The sequence below is a fragment of the Ananas comosus genome, linkage group 23 (assembly GCF_001540865.1).
Source record: "Ananas comosus cultivar F153 linkage group 23, ASM154086v1, whole genome shotgun sequence".
NCBI classification, from domain to species: Eukaryota; Viridiplantae; Streptophyta; class Magnoliopsida; order Poales; family Bromeliaceae; genus Ananas; species Ananas comosus.
The window spans coordinates 3,208,186-3,222,260 of NC_033643.1; the positions used below are offsets into that span (position 1 = coordinate 3,208,186).

The 14,075-nt window shown below is 38.0% G+C and overlaps 2 protein-coding genes across 5 annotated transcripts; one reads left to right on the plus strand and one right to left on the minus strand.

The window, feature by feature from the left end:
- LOC109728151 (VIN3-like protein 1) lies at positions 1,363-5,759 on the plus strand. Of its 3 annotated transcripts, none has more exons than XM_020258499.1 (5): positions 1,363-1,519; positions 1,628-1,772; positions 2,502-3,121; positions 3,410-3,717; positions 4,044-5,759. In XM_020258499.1, the coding sequence occupies exons 3-5, from the start codon at positions 2,655-2,657 to the stop codon at positions 5,123-5,125; spliced, it is 1,857 nt and encodes a 618-aa protein (XP_020114088.1). In that variant the 5' UTR covers positions 1,363-1,519; positions 1,628-1,772; positions 2,502-2,654; the 3' UTR covers positions 5,126-5,759. The 3 variants fall into 3 exon arrangements, with proteins under 3 accessions (XP_020114088.1, XP_020114089.1, XP_020114087.1); XM_020258500.1 differs by having other exon boundaries at positions 1,646-1,772; XM_020258498.1 differs by having other exon boundaries at positions 1,363-1,772.
- Positions 6,498-12,608, minus strand: LOC109728226 (uncharacterized CRM domain-containing protein At3g25440, chloroplastic). 2 transcript variants are annotated; one of them, XM_020258589.1, is made up of 5 exons: positions 12,506-12,608; positions 11,005-11,154; positions 10,638-10,911; positions 9,806-10,207; positions 6,498-7,945 (listed from the first exon to the last, which is right to left on the minus strand). In XM_020258589.1, exons 2-5 carry the CDS (start codon positions 11,064-11,066, stop codon positions 7,022-7,024), a joined length of 1,662 nt encoding a protein of 553 aa, XP_020114178.1. In that variant the 5' UTR covers positions 11,067-11,154; positions 12,506-12,608; the 3' UTR covers positions 6,498-7,021. The 2 variants fall into 2 exon arrangements, with proteins under 2 accessions (XP_020114178.1, XP_020114179.1); XM_020258590.1 differs by lacking the exon at positions 10,638-10,911.

The following is a 14,075-nucleotide window of genomic DNA, read 5'->3' on the forward strand; positions in this document are numbered from 1 at the left end:
TCCATATGTAAAAAAAAAAATCCAGTACATGTTAAAATTCTATTAAAAAATCATCTACACATAAAAAGAACCATAGTTTAATTTGTAAGAGATTAGAATCTAAAATCTATGGCCTTAATTTAATGCATGATCTTTTTNCTGAATTGGTTATCGATCTTTTTCGGTTCTATGTTGTGTGCAAATTGCACTCCAAAATTAGAATCTAACTCATAAATGTGTTGTGTAATGTTTAAAAAATCATCTACACATAAAAAGAACCATAGTTTAATTTGTAAGAGATTAGAATCTAAAATCTATGGCCTTAATTTAATGCATGATCTTTTTAAACATTACACAACACATTTATGAGTTAGATTCTAATTTTGGAGTGCAATTTGCACACAACATAGAACCGAAAAAGATCGATAACCAATTCAGATACGAATCGAAACTGAACCAAAGAAAACGGTTTGTTCTTCAAGATCGGTTCGGTTTGGTTTTTCAGATTTATAAGAAATTGATTGACCAAACCGGACCGATTTTGGTTCATAAAAATATAATAAAAAGTTAATTTCCAGTTCACCCATTTTTGGTTTTCTCAAGTCCAAGGCCTAATTCCGAGTTTGTATGAAACTAGGGTTGTTGTCAAGCTGGAACACAGAGCGAGCTGAGACCAACTCGTATTTGACTCATTTAATAAATAAGCCGAACACGAGTTAGCTCGTTACAATATTGAACTGAAAAATTCAGCTTGTGTATAGCTTGTTTATTAACAAGATGAATATAAGCTCGCTCGCGAACAACAACTTAGATCGTCAATCCTACTAAGTTCGTCTTAATCTAATAATTGAATTTCACGGAATATAGATCTTATTACATTTGGGTATTTGGATTGGCCTAAAACCCAAATAGAAATTAGCAATATATGGCCTAAAACCCAAATAGAAGTGTGTGTGTGTGTGTGTGTAATATTCGAGATATATCGAACTATATCAAGCCAAACATCGGCGAGTCCGTGGCCGTGTGTGAGATATTCGAGTCATATCGAGCCAAACACGAGCGAGCGGCTGTAACTCACATTTGGCTCTTTAAGATATGGAGCTAAAAAATTTAGCACGTAATCGGCTTGTTTATTAAACGAGCAATCGATCTCGAGTTTATTTCGAACTGTATACCAGCTGGCTCGCGAACAACGAGCTGAATTGCCAGTCCTATACAAAATGCATTTATACACCGGGTGCACAGGGAACATTTTTCTTTGATAAAACTAGTCAAAGTCGACGGACGGAAACCGTTACGGAACGAGAATACGAGCCAGAGATATCGCCCGAGACGTTACAATACATTTACGTTACGTTACGTTACGTTACGGCGCAACGCAAGGGTGTGGGGAGGCGCCCTTTTCCCCCCTCCGCTCCTCCACCCCAACGCGAGACCCCAACCAAAACCCTGGCGCTCCAATCCCTCTCCGAAACCCTAATCACGCGAAACAATCGGTGATCGACCCCTCCCCCTTCGCCCCCCCGCGCCGATCTCGCAGGTGCGCTCTCTTCTCCCCGCGATCCGCTTCCCCGCGGCTAGGGTTTCGACCCTCGCGTCGGAGCAACCGATTTCGCCGAATTGATTTTTTTTCTTTCTTTTTGTTGAGGAGTGGAATCTGGGGCAGGGCCAGTGCGCGTCCTCTCGATTGGATGTGAGTGTTGAATCGTTCTTGATTCTGAATGACGCGATACTTGTAGAACGATGAGATTGTGAATTGGAACCTTGTTGTTGGTTGATCATCTGATGCGAAGGTAGGTGCATTGATGTGTTTTTCGTTTATCTTCTTATTAGGGATTGATTGCTTCAAGTTTTGCATATAAAAATTTCATTTTTGCTCGCCAATAGATATGATCTTGTGGTGCGTATGGTAAATTAATTGGATAATCTGTTTTGTTTCGCCTTTTTGTGTGCTTCTTTTCTTGTCCTGTGGTGAGCAGATCAATTATAACTTTAGATTGTTAGATTTGTCACACTTAGTTTTCTGTTTACCTTTTGTTCGAAAGAGAAAAGAAGCATCAAACAACGACCATCAGATGAAGAAGCATTGATCTTGTGGAAAATACCATTAAAAATTTCATTTTGCAAGTTTGTTCTTGGACATTCAGTAAGACGGTGTTTGGTTGCGCCTAAAATTGGCCTGAAAACAGTTTTCGGTCAGACGACGTATAAAAAATCTTCTCTAGAGAACTCGCTGATTACTTGCATCGGCTATGCTGCATGCTTCATGATCCTCTACAAAACTAGTTATACACAATCTCAAATTGGATCGACACACCGTGACAAACATTTCTAACATTTAGCTATTCGTAGTACTGAATGCAACTATCTGGATGTCTACTAAATGGTTTAATCTGTGAATTTCCATTTCATTCTTGACCTCCTTTAAACTATCTATTTGGAGTATATTTCTTATTCTGTGTAGCAGTATTATTATCTTTGCGCCTCTTAGTACTAACCAAATAGTATTTGATTGCTTTCAGATTTTGATCGACGCCACTCTTTTTGTTGGAGTAACCACTACAGAAGAAAATGGGTCGGAAAATAAAACTACTTAGATCTGTCAAAGTCTGCTGGATTTTCTAGAACCTTACACAAAAAAACAAACAAATTGTGTTAGTCTTGATAAAGAAAAGATGCAATCTGGTTCATTAAAACACAAAGTAATTGAGGAGATGTCCAAAACACAAACCATCAAAGGATGTAAGAACATAGAACAGAAGAAAATATCTTCCTCAAATAATTCAATCTTCTCCGATCTTAAGAAGCAACCGAGGAACGGCGAGTTTCTTCACGATACAGTATTTGCTAACACTTGGACTTGCAAAAATTCAGCTTGTAAAGCTGTTCTTTCTTCACAAGATACATTCTGTAGGAGGTGTTCATGCTGCATTTGCCATCTCTTTGATGAAAATAAAGATCCTAGTCTTTGGCTAGTCTGCGAATCCGAAACTGACGACAAAGACTGCTGTGGGTTGTCTTGCCATATTGACTGTGCGCTTCAGCACAAGAACGTAGGGTGTGTTGATCTCGGGGGGCAAACCATGCATCTTGATGGGAGTTATTGTTGCGCTTCCTGTGGGAAGGTTTCTGGGATATTGGGGTAAGTAAAGTTATTGTTTAGCTTGCTAAGTGCACTTCGGCATCGTTTCGTTTTTTCTTTTTTAAATTCTTGTTTTGCCCTGATGCAATTAAAAAGATATGGATATGGTCTTAATTTTACTGTTCTATATTTATGGGCAACCGTCAATAGCAAGAATAAAGAAGTTCATGTGCCAACACCTGCAAGCACAGAACTTGAGGAAAAACAAAAATAAAAAAAAGAAATTGAAACATATTTTTTTTATATCTAATGGTTAGTTTTGTTGGGATGTCTTTCAACTTTTAACAGATGTTGGAGGAGGCAACTAGTGGTAGCAAAAGATGCACGCCGGGTGGATGTTCTGTGCCATCGCATACACTTAAGTTACAGGCTTTTGGATGGAACTTCTAACTTCAAAGAACTGCACCAGATTGTCAAAGAAGCGAAAGCAAAGCTGGAGACTGAAGTCGGCCCACTTGATGGAGTTTCAGCCCACATGGCCCGTAGCATTGTAAGCAGGTTGTCGGCTGCTGTTGATGTGCAGAAGCTTTGCTCTTTAGCAGTCGAGAAGGCCAACGACTGGTTGAGGTCTTCTCAATTAGAACCAAAACATAAAGGTAGCCCTTACATGGAATAAAGTTGAGATTTTTCCATTACCCTTTAAAAAATATATATTTACACATATATCCTTGTAGAATACCGACTTCCACCACCATGAATTCGATGTCTCCCCGAGTATAGTTAATCATACTTGTAAGAAGATGAAATTTGAGGGGCACATATGAAAATTCAGATTGTACAAACGCATATATGTAATAGATGATTTTGCAGGGATATATATGTCGAAGCTCGTACGAAGTTTTCATTTTTTCATGCTGCAGCTGATTCATTCAGTCCCTCCTAAGATTCTTAACACCTTTTTTTTTGTTTTGGGCTGTTGTAGATGCACTTCCTGCTGCCTGTAGATTCAGGTTTGAAGACATAACATCATCTTCTCTCGTGATTGTTTTGAAAGAGACATTTTCTCCACCATCTGATGCTATTAAGGGTTACAAGCTCTGGTATTGGAAGAGTCGAGAAGAACAACCCTCCGAGAAAGAGCCCATCATTTTTACAAGAGCGCAAAGAAGGATACTGATATATAACCTTCAGCCATGCACAGAGTACGCTTTTCGGATAATTTCATTCACAGAGAATGCGGATTTGGGCCACTCAGGATCAAAATGTTTTACTAAAAGCGTGGAGATCATTCACAAGCAAACGGCACATGATAGTGCACAAGGGTGCTCATCTAGTGTTAGGAGAGAGGGCAAGAAGCGAAATTCCAAGCCATCGTCTGGCTTCAAGATTCGAAATGTAGGGAAATTTTTGCGACTAGCTTGGGCCCAAGAAGAATGTAGTTATGATGAGCTTTTCCAAGAGGATGGAGAAGAAGATTCGTGTGGTGGGAGCGGGGAAGCACTTCCAGAGACAGCTGAAGAGGATCAAGCCACACCCGCTTCTTCCCATAGGATAGATTTAAATGCGGTCTCAATTCCCGACCTTAATGCCGAGGCAGAGTGCTCCCCTGATGAGAATGGATGCAGCTCAGAGAAGAACGAGCTGGTGAGATCAAATGGCAGCGATGACTTCGGAGAGGCCCCGGCCGTTGAATCTCGATCGGAGGGTGGGAAACAGCCAAATGTCATACAAGAGGAAACTTGCGATGAGGACAGCACGCTGGTCGTCGGTTCGCCTCATCGATTTTCTAACGGGTCGGGTCAGTTGGATGATAACTATGAGTACTGCGTGAAGGTCATAAGGTGGCTAGAGTGCTTAGGGCACATCGAGAAGGGCTTTAGGATGAAGTTCTTGACATGGTTTAGTTTGAGGTCCACCGAGCAGGAGCGGCGGGTTGTGATCACATTCATCCGCACGCTTATTGAAGAACCCAATAGCTTGGCCGGACAGCTTCTTGATTCCTTCTCAGAGATCGTTACCTGCAAGAGGCCGCGGAATGGCTTCTGCAGTAAGCTATGGCATTGACAAAAAGGGGATTGAAGGGTGGTATTTGCTTGCTTTTACCCTACATTAACATTTTTGTGATCAATTGGAGATTGGTTTCTCTGATTATTTATCATAATACATACAGTATTAATTCAGATAAAGGATTCGGAACTGGAACTGATTTTTCCAGCTAATTTTCCAGCCAGCAAAGAGAATGCAACCGCAGCTTTGTTTCTATTAACAATCCTGAGAAAGATCAGGGTAATGTTCCCTTCTCCTGGTACTTCCCACAGTATTCCTTGGTCTAGGAATAATATGTCTCAACATTTTGTAGCTCAAGCTACTCACACCGACTGCTTCGATAAGTTAGTGATTTGTAGGCAGATTCGCATTGATGACAATTTTCTTCGAGGGTTTGTCGGGAAACAAGATACATGGCTAAATTGGTGCTCTTTTTATGTATATGTTGTTCAACAAGGTATTCGCATAATATCTTTTACTTGTTAATGGTAATCTTTGAAGGTAGCAATACACTCTTCTGTTTCTGCGCTGTTTCTCTTCATTCATTTATTAGTCATGGAAAACATTTTTGTTCCTCTCTGAGTTCTCACTTCTTATTTAACTGTGCGCCTTATAAAGCCCTATTATGTATTTGAAACCTCTTGGAATTTTGCACAGTTTTGTCCTCATTTCCTGTTGTGATTGATTCTCTTTTCTTTTCCTTTTTATTTTCCACCGGGAAAGATATATGCTTGCTGAGTACTTGAGTGGAAACTCATTTTGTGCACAACTCAATGCATTGAAAATTCATTAACTGGTGTTAGTGTTTATAGGATCAGTTTTGTGAAGTTTGTTACCCCAAACATTTTGATCTATTGTCGCTTTTTTCGATCAGAGAAGGCTCTGAAATTTCTGTTTGATTTTGTCAGGATTGTCAAAAGATACTGAAAACTGCTTTGTCTACATGCCTTTTTTAACTTTGTCATCTTTGAAGAAGGAAGAGCATACTGACTAATGTTGTTAAAGTATAAAATCATATACTTAATCGTCCTCTCATCAACAAGCACTCAAATTGTGTAACATTCGAGTTTTTAGAATTGTGGTTAGTGCCGACAATCCAACAAGTGCTATCAAATCTAGGGCACGGATTTGATTTCCACATAAAAATTAGGCTCGATTTCCACATAAATTTGTGCTAGTGCTGAAGAGAATAGTTGGCTTAAAGAAGCGAGCATCATGTATCGTATGCAGTCTTAATCGAAGTCAAGTCTTGATCGAAGTCCACGAGTGCTGTGTCTGTTCACTTTCAGTGAATTGATTGTTTCCTTTCTAATAACATGAGTTTTTGAAATAATGGTTAATGCCGACAATCCAACAAAACAATCAATCAAAAAGGACTACGCAACCGCACAAGTTCAAAGAGTATTCACATGTTAAAATTAGTTCTATTAATACTCAGGTATTGCAAGTTTGCAACAATGTTATTTAGTATCTTACATTCAAGCTTTGCCAGCAAATTTCTTTAAAAATAATGCTGTAATGAGAAAGAAACCTCAGAATGTCTTTCAGCCTGCATCAAGCGACTCGGAAATCAGAGGGAAAAATCAATCCGAATTCGGAACCATGTTATTTGCGCAAGCAACCCCGTCCAAAAGTAATTTTCGCACACCAGAGATATCGGCAACAGCTAGATGGCTGATTCAAGAGCCGACTGATGTTAATTCCGCAGAGTATGCTCGGAAAAATGAATAAAAGCTCGCACAGCTCTTCTCCCATCTTTGAGATAGTTAACTCAATGTTGCTATGAAGACATATGTCCTTATATAAATATGCGACTCAACATGAGAACGATAACGTTTCAGCCGATTGCACTTCAAAACTCAATTTCTTCTCGTTTATCTTCATTTCAATCTACATTCTTAACGGCTTGTTAATTTAATCGCTGTCCCAACTCTCATCAATCTTTTTGTTCTTCAACTCACCATGCATATTTCCGTTTTTCCACTCATCACCATCATCTTCATCACCACTACTAAGGTAATTATACACATCGTTACGTACAGAAACTGCCGAACGAACATCTCCCCTGTCATCATCAGATTCCCAGAAACCATCATTCATGTCCCCAAGTTCATCACTATCAGAACCATCATCTAATCTATCGCTAGTTATCGCTCTCGATCCACCACCGCCCCTGGCTTTATAGCCTTCGCCACGACCAACCTTTCCCTCCCTTGGTCTCGCGCTTCCCATTCGTCGAGGGATCTCATCCACACTATTGTCGTCACCACTGCCACCGCCATCCCCCGACTCCAACTCCTCACTTTCCGATCCCTCGGATATCTCATCCCCGCCATCCCACTTCCGAATATCCATACTTCTTCGCCTATCGCCACCACTCCTATATCTCCCATGGCCTCTATCTTCCGCCGAATCTTCTTCGCTCCAATTTGCACTATTCCTCCTCATTCCCATATCGTCCTTCCCCCAATACCTTATTCTCGTAGCCTCTTCCTTCTCTGTTGCCTCCTCTTCCGCCCACTCTTGATCAGCCGCTTCCTCGATCTCCGCGATGAAGCGGTCGAGCTCCTCCTGATCACTGTCCTCAGAAGGCAGATCAAGTGGCTCATCTTGTACTTCATTGGTCTCCGAACCTGGTTTGCGGTCTGCACGGAAAACATATGGAGTTCCTTGCTGCTCATCGATGGCGCGGAAGAACGTCGAGGCGACTCTCTGGATACTAGCCATAGCAACTGGGTCCTCGGGGTTTACCCCCTTGCGGCGTAGCTGTTGCTCTATCTTCTTGATGTTTAGCTTCTGCGACTCGAGGGCTTGCTCAAACCGAGCCTTGAACAAAGCCTGCATTATACAACGTAGGTATTGTAACTACTAGGTTCGCCAATCCATAAACCAGGAACATCATAAGTGAACAAGTTCTCTGAAAAAGAAACAGAAAAAGAGAAAGAAAAAGAAAGATTCTACCCTAGCATGGTTTTGGATCAGCTATCTTAAAACAGGAAAGACAGAATTATTCACAAAAAGAGACCAATTATAGTACAGCATAATTTCGGAATAAAACCCAAATGACCCTCAATGATCAATCTTACCATGGCCTCGATGACGGCCAAGATTAAGTCATCACCTTGGCAAAAAAATTTATGCAGCTTAAAAAAGTATTTGGCTAAATTACATAAAACCCCCCTATCAAAACCCGATTTTTCACTTTTCCCCCCCCCCTGTCATTTAAAAACCTACACTTTGCCCCCTTGTAAAATAAAAAATGTTCACTTCGCCCCCTGCCGTTAGTAATCAGTTAGGGTTTCGTTTATAAAATATTATTATATATTTTTTTATGCCAAAAATACCGTCAGCCTTCTGTCCTGTGAACATGGTGAGGGGCAAAATGGTCATTTTATCATCACAGTTCACACCGTACCCCCCTGTGAACATTTTTCATTTTACAAGGGGGGCAAAGTGTAGGTTTTTAAATGACAGGGGGGGAAAGTAAAAAATCGGGTTTTGACAGGAAGGTCTTTTGTAATTTAGCCAAAATATTTCTTTTTTTCTATAGTTGATAGGTCAAATCATCTTCTTAGCTCGAATGCTGTTGTACACAACATTTAGCATGCAGCTTCAAATGCAGAGACATTGAAGAAACAAATCACCTAGAATGTAAATACATATATTCATCACAAAAGTCAATTAGATCATCTCATCCCCAAAACAACGATGAAATATATCACACAAAGTTACATCACCTACGATGTATAAGCGTGAAAGGAGCTTGAGTTTGAAGTTGGCATATAGAAGTTTCATCTATTATTAATCCAGCATTATTCCTATTTAACAATCACCAACAATCTAAGTACTACAGGCAACAATTTATAACAGGAGCGCATAGGTAGCCAAAGAAACTACAGAACATATGTTGCAAAATAGTAGTTGAATAATAATATACCGAATGAGTCCTTCGAAAAGGAAAAAAAAGGACCGAGCTATCTTCATGCTCTTCGATACGAAATGATTAAGGCAAAAGTACAATATAATAACCTCCCAAATTTCAGAACTGAGAGATAAATATAAAACATCACTCCCAAAACACGAAACTGCAACCATGCATTGTAAACCCAAACCTTTAACAGTCCAACAAGCAAGAACTCCTTCAATTCTATGCTCTCACACTATTCATGTCTATATACATGTTAAAAGCTAGTGCAGATAAAGAACTTCCAGATTAACTAATCACCAGATTGCAATTATTATGGATGAAATCAAATAATTAACACGCTTATCAGTTCCACAAAGAATGATACACAGAGAAAAGTAAAATATCAACGAATATTGGCAGGTTTAAATTGAATTTATAGAGCGGTATAGTTCTCAGGGTAGAAGATATAAAATTGGTGACACCATTCGGATAGACATGGGTGGAAAGTTTTGCATGCTTGCCAACATTAGATGGATCTGTACATGCTAATTCAAAGCTACGCATTACATAGCCAGAATCCAGCTATTAAAGTTTATATATAAGGAAACAAGCTGGAAAAAAGAAGTATCAGAAGAATCAGCTGAACAGCTGCATGGAATAACCAATCTCAGGGAATCTCAATCAACTTCTCAGTTAAGCATGCAGATAGTTTATGATAGACGTTGGACAACAAATCCTCTAAAAAATTGTATGTTACGCATTTAATCACAATGAAAAGCAGCTATGCATACCTTCCTCTTGGTAAGTGTGTTAATGGGAATCAAATTCTTTGGCTGACGATAGTTTCTTCCGCGGAACATTATAATCGTCTTCACATTATGTATATTTACGACAATCCCACCACTTAATCTCGCAAGCATTGTCGCCATCTCTCTAATTTTCTCCTTTGGGAAGTTGTCACAACAGACTTGCACAGTCTCGTGAAACTTCCAATGAAGATGCATGTTCTGAACAACACCTCCAAACACTCCACGAACTCCAACCGGGACATAATTTCTATTCCTAAAGCCAATCTTTTTGTAAGCCTGAAGCTGTTCGGAAGTTAAAAGCTCTGGATCGTGTCGAGGAGCAGGTAATTCTGGTAGCTCATACTTCTTGAGCTTTTGCAGGAGCAAAGCCACCTTTTTCTTCGCCTGCGAAGAAAGATTATTAGANCTATATGTGGAAAAAAAAAAAAAAAAAAAAAAAAAAGGAATCTAAGGCATTGTCCAGTTACACTTTCACTTTTTTTGTTTTCTAAGCTCGAAAACTATGAGATGGACAGTGCTGCAGATGAACTTCTTTGTTCCTATTATTGTTGGTTAGCTTGCAAGCTCATTTTGTTTAAGAAAAGCACAGAAACAAACAAAAAGTTACTACTCATGTTTTTTCCTTTTCTCTTCCCAACAAAACCCATATTATTGTGAACAATCAGACATCCATTGATAGAACTTCATTGCATAGAATTTGAACTCAAGGAGGAGAAAAAAAAAGGGGAGTGTAACCAAACAAGGTCTAAATGATTTTAATTGCCGTTAGTTCCCAAGATATATGACTGGATTTTTCAGTTGCAAAGAAACTAACTCGTCTTAAGTTGTATATGAGCCTCTCATCCTCTGTCATTAACTTTTTCCTTAGTTTCTTCGCACGTCTCATCTCCCTTAGGGTTTTCCCTGCTTCTCTTTGCATTCTCTTCTCCACCTTGCTCCGCATGCTTCTTCCTCCGGTTGACATAAGCCGTGACCCAGTGACACAATCCAACATAGAGATCAAAGGTGGATAAGTTATTCTCGACTGTATTGACATTATATCATTGCTAGATTGCGTATGCAGTGATACATCTCTAACCAAAAAATTCCTGACACAAAAGAACAGAGATGCTTGAATGGCTTTCGTCATAAAGACACAATCACTGCATTTCAACTAAAAGAACATTAAAATATAAATCTACCTGCGATGGAGAAATGACATTTGCTTCAAGCAATGCCTCTGGAAGTTCCTCAAAGCCCACATGTTGAATTTTAATGGTGTCGAACAACATCCACTACAATATTTTCATAATGGTTGTGGTAACATCGCTTGCTAGAGTTTGCCCAGTTAACTGAGAGATCACATTAAAAAAGCACACGAACAAATCATGCAGGATAAACATCTCATAGGTCAATTGTATCAAATTCAGAAAGCTTGCCAAATGTGTTTATTTGCTTGAGCAATTTTGTTATAGAGAAGGTAAAAACATGCGGAACTAACCAAAACTATGGACCATTTTAAATTGGCCACCCAACCTTTCAAAATTTTATCTACCCAACCTTTCAATTTATTTGATTTCAGTCTGACTTCAAATTTAAGTTAATTACTTACATTAATAAATTTATAGTTGCAGGAATTGCATGAAAATACTAACACGGCACTTTGACTGACTCAAATCAAACAAACTGAAAGGTTGATAGTAAAATCATCGAAAGATTGGGTAGCCAAATCAAAATGGTCTATAATTCAGATAAGTTATGTACGTTTTAACCTATAGGGAACCATCAGACATAAAATGTGGGTCTTCTACAGTTTGTAATCCCCACTGAAGGGTAAAACAAGAGGCGAGGAAAGAAAGATGCAACAGGTCGAAGACAAATAAATTTCAATAGAAAGATAATAGGGAAAGAGAAGTGTAGGAAAGACCATGTTTTGAGATTTCTTTACCAAGGAAGCATTGCTATATGATAAATTGATAATGTAAGGTCCGAATAACAAAGCGTAATTGAATGGAAATGGAAAAGATTGAATTTTCAATGAACTAAATACTATAAAACAAAAAGAATTAACCATTGAAACCTAGCTGTTCCTAGTTCTAGTTGAATAGATACTAAACCACCTTGGAGTTTCTTTAATCATTTCCCACAAGAATGGAATAATAATATATTGATGTCAAAAATGCAAAAGGCGATTACCATAAGAGAGCTTCACATTTCAAACGTAGTTTTCTTTTCTGCAAGAACAACACTAACCCTAAAAAGAGCCAAAAAAAAGGGAACATTTTTGCCCTAGACTCTCTATTATATTGCAATTCCATCCTCGGCCACAAAAAGAACAAAAAATTCCACCTTTTCCCTGTAAAATGATCATTTTGATATATGTAAAAAAATCATCTTGTCTCGAATACACTGAGACAAAGAACTTATTTTACAAAAGATCAATAAGAACAACCAAAAATGCAACATTTTCCACGAAGAACAAACGTAATTGATGCGAGCCGTCCCCGTCCCGTTCCCAAAAAGAACAAAAGGAAAAATAAGGAACAAAAAAGATTAACTCTACCCCAACACCTCAAGAAGATCCATAAATTACCCCCAAAACAAAACCAAAAACAAGAAAAAAAAAAAAAGGAAAATGAGATTGAGATAAAACAAGGCTGTAAACCAAGCAGTGACCGAATTATCCGGCGAAAATCCACTCACCGTCGTGGAGAATCGAGAGGGAGGATCGAGAGGAGGCGAACGAGGAGCAACAATGGCGATGAGAGTGAGAGAGAAAGCGAGGGGTTTGGGGAGAGAGAGAGAGAGAGAGGAGATGAGATTAGGGTTTATCGTGGGCGACGTAGTCGAGTCGGGTTTAGCCTAAGCTTGATCGCGGTTCGGTCTAAACCGGATCGGATTATGGTCAAACCAAACCAAATCGACTCGTTTGGATTGATTTGGTTCGTTTTCATATTAATAACTTCGATTTTTCACGAATTGAAAATTGAAAAATGAAATTGAATTATCTAATCTAATTAACATACTAATTTATTATTTGAGTGCATTACTTTTCGAAATATGGATGCACGGTTCCATTAACCACTAAAAAGAATTTCGATAAAAAAAAAAAAATCAACTGATCCAAATCTTAAGTAAGAATCTTTTTTTGTATTAGCTTAAATAGATCCAACTTTCGTCTGTATAAAAATTGGCCCAGAAGACTAATAAGCCGAGTAAAATTGAGATGAGTACAATAAATTGAATATAATTGCGGTCCATAATAAAATATAGGGTTAATTGGATACAGCTTCCAGTAAACATATCGAATAGCAGATATATCTCTACAAATTTCAACTTTTTATTTTTATTCCTGCAAAAGTCTACCTTTTTCAAATATACCTTTGTTGTTAGAATCCGTTAGAAAAATATAGTTAACAATGAGTAAAATACTTAATCCTGATTAGTGAATGAGTTAAATTAACCTTTTTACCCCTCTTGTATTATTGGATAAAATATTTTTTTGGAAGGATATATCTATATAATTCTAATAGTTGAGGTTTTTGGAGAGATATATTTATAAGGACAAAAGTTTTATTTCACTTAACTATAGTTAAAAAATAAATTATGTTCTAACGGTGACAAATCAGAAATGTAAATATGAATATTACTAGACTTTCGAAAGAATAAAAATAAGAAGTTAAACTTTAGAAAAATATATTTACTATTCGATATGTTTATAGAGAACCATATGCAATTAACCCAGTCTCTTATCATAAAAAATTTAATAATAGATCTAAAATTCAGATAAATTGAATTAGATCGAAATTCGTAAATACTGTGTGTCTATGTCTGAACCAATTATCTTTTCTATTTTTAGAAATAAACTTAGCTGAAAAATATGAATCAATTATGATTCGAATTTGGGACCTCGGATACTAATCACCAAGTTCTTTGTCACTTGCATTATAATCTGCCAGTTGTATCAGAGTTAAAGAATCCACAACTTGGTCTAAAAAAAAAAAAAAGTACTCGAATCTTCTGTACTATGCACGGAAACCAAAAAAAAAAAACTCTGTATCCGCGTTGACATTTCTACTGAGAATCCATATACGACTCTACATTAGATTTTTTTTTTATTTGTTTTTATTTTAGTAGCAATAAAAACTCGGATTTTGACCTGTTTTTGTCACCAAAAGCGGAAAAGAAAATAGAGGAGAAAAAGTAAAAAACTTGTGCTCATATTCTCTCTAGAAGGTAAAAGGTGTACCCTTTTTAAAAATCAGTCCTATAT

What these genes read in the sequence shown, in the direction of transcription:
- LOC109728151 (XM_020258498.1), top strand. Translation starts at nt 2,655, where the DNA reads ATGCAATCTGGTTCATTAAAACACAAAGTAATTGAGGAGATGTCCAAA. An exon ending in AAGGTTTCTGGGATATTGGG is followed by an intron (nt 3,122 to 3,409) that starts GTAAGTAAAGTT and finishes AACTTTTAACAG; the next exon opens with ATGTTGGAGGAGGCAACTAG. An exon ending in ATTAGAACCAAAACATAAAG is followed by an intron (nt 3,718 to 4,043) that starts GTAGCCCTTACA and finishes GGGCTGTTGTAG; the next exon opens with ATGCACTTCCTGCTGCCTGT.
- LOC109728226 (XM_020258589.1), bottom strand. Translation starts at nt 11,066, where the DNA reads ATGTGGGCTTTGAGGAACTTCCAGAGGCATTGCTTGAAGCAAATGTCA. An exon ending in ATGTCATTTCTCCATCGCAG is followed by an intron (nt 10,912 to 11,004) that starts GTAGATTTATAT and finishes CTTTTGTGTCAG; the next exon opens with GAATTTTTTGGTTAGAGATG. An exon ending in ACACACTTACCAAGAGGAAG is followed by an intron (nt 7,946 to 9,805) that starts GTATGCATAGCT and finishes TGTATAATGCAG; the next exon opens with GCTTTGTTCAAGGCTCGGTT.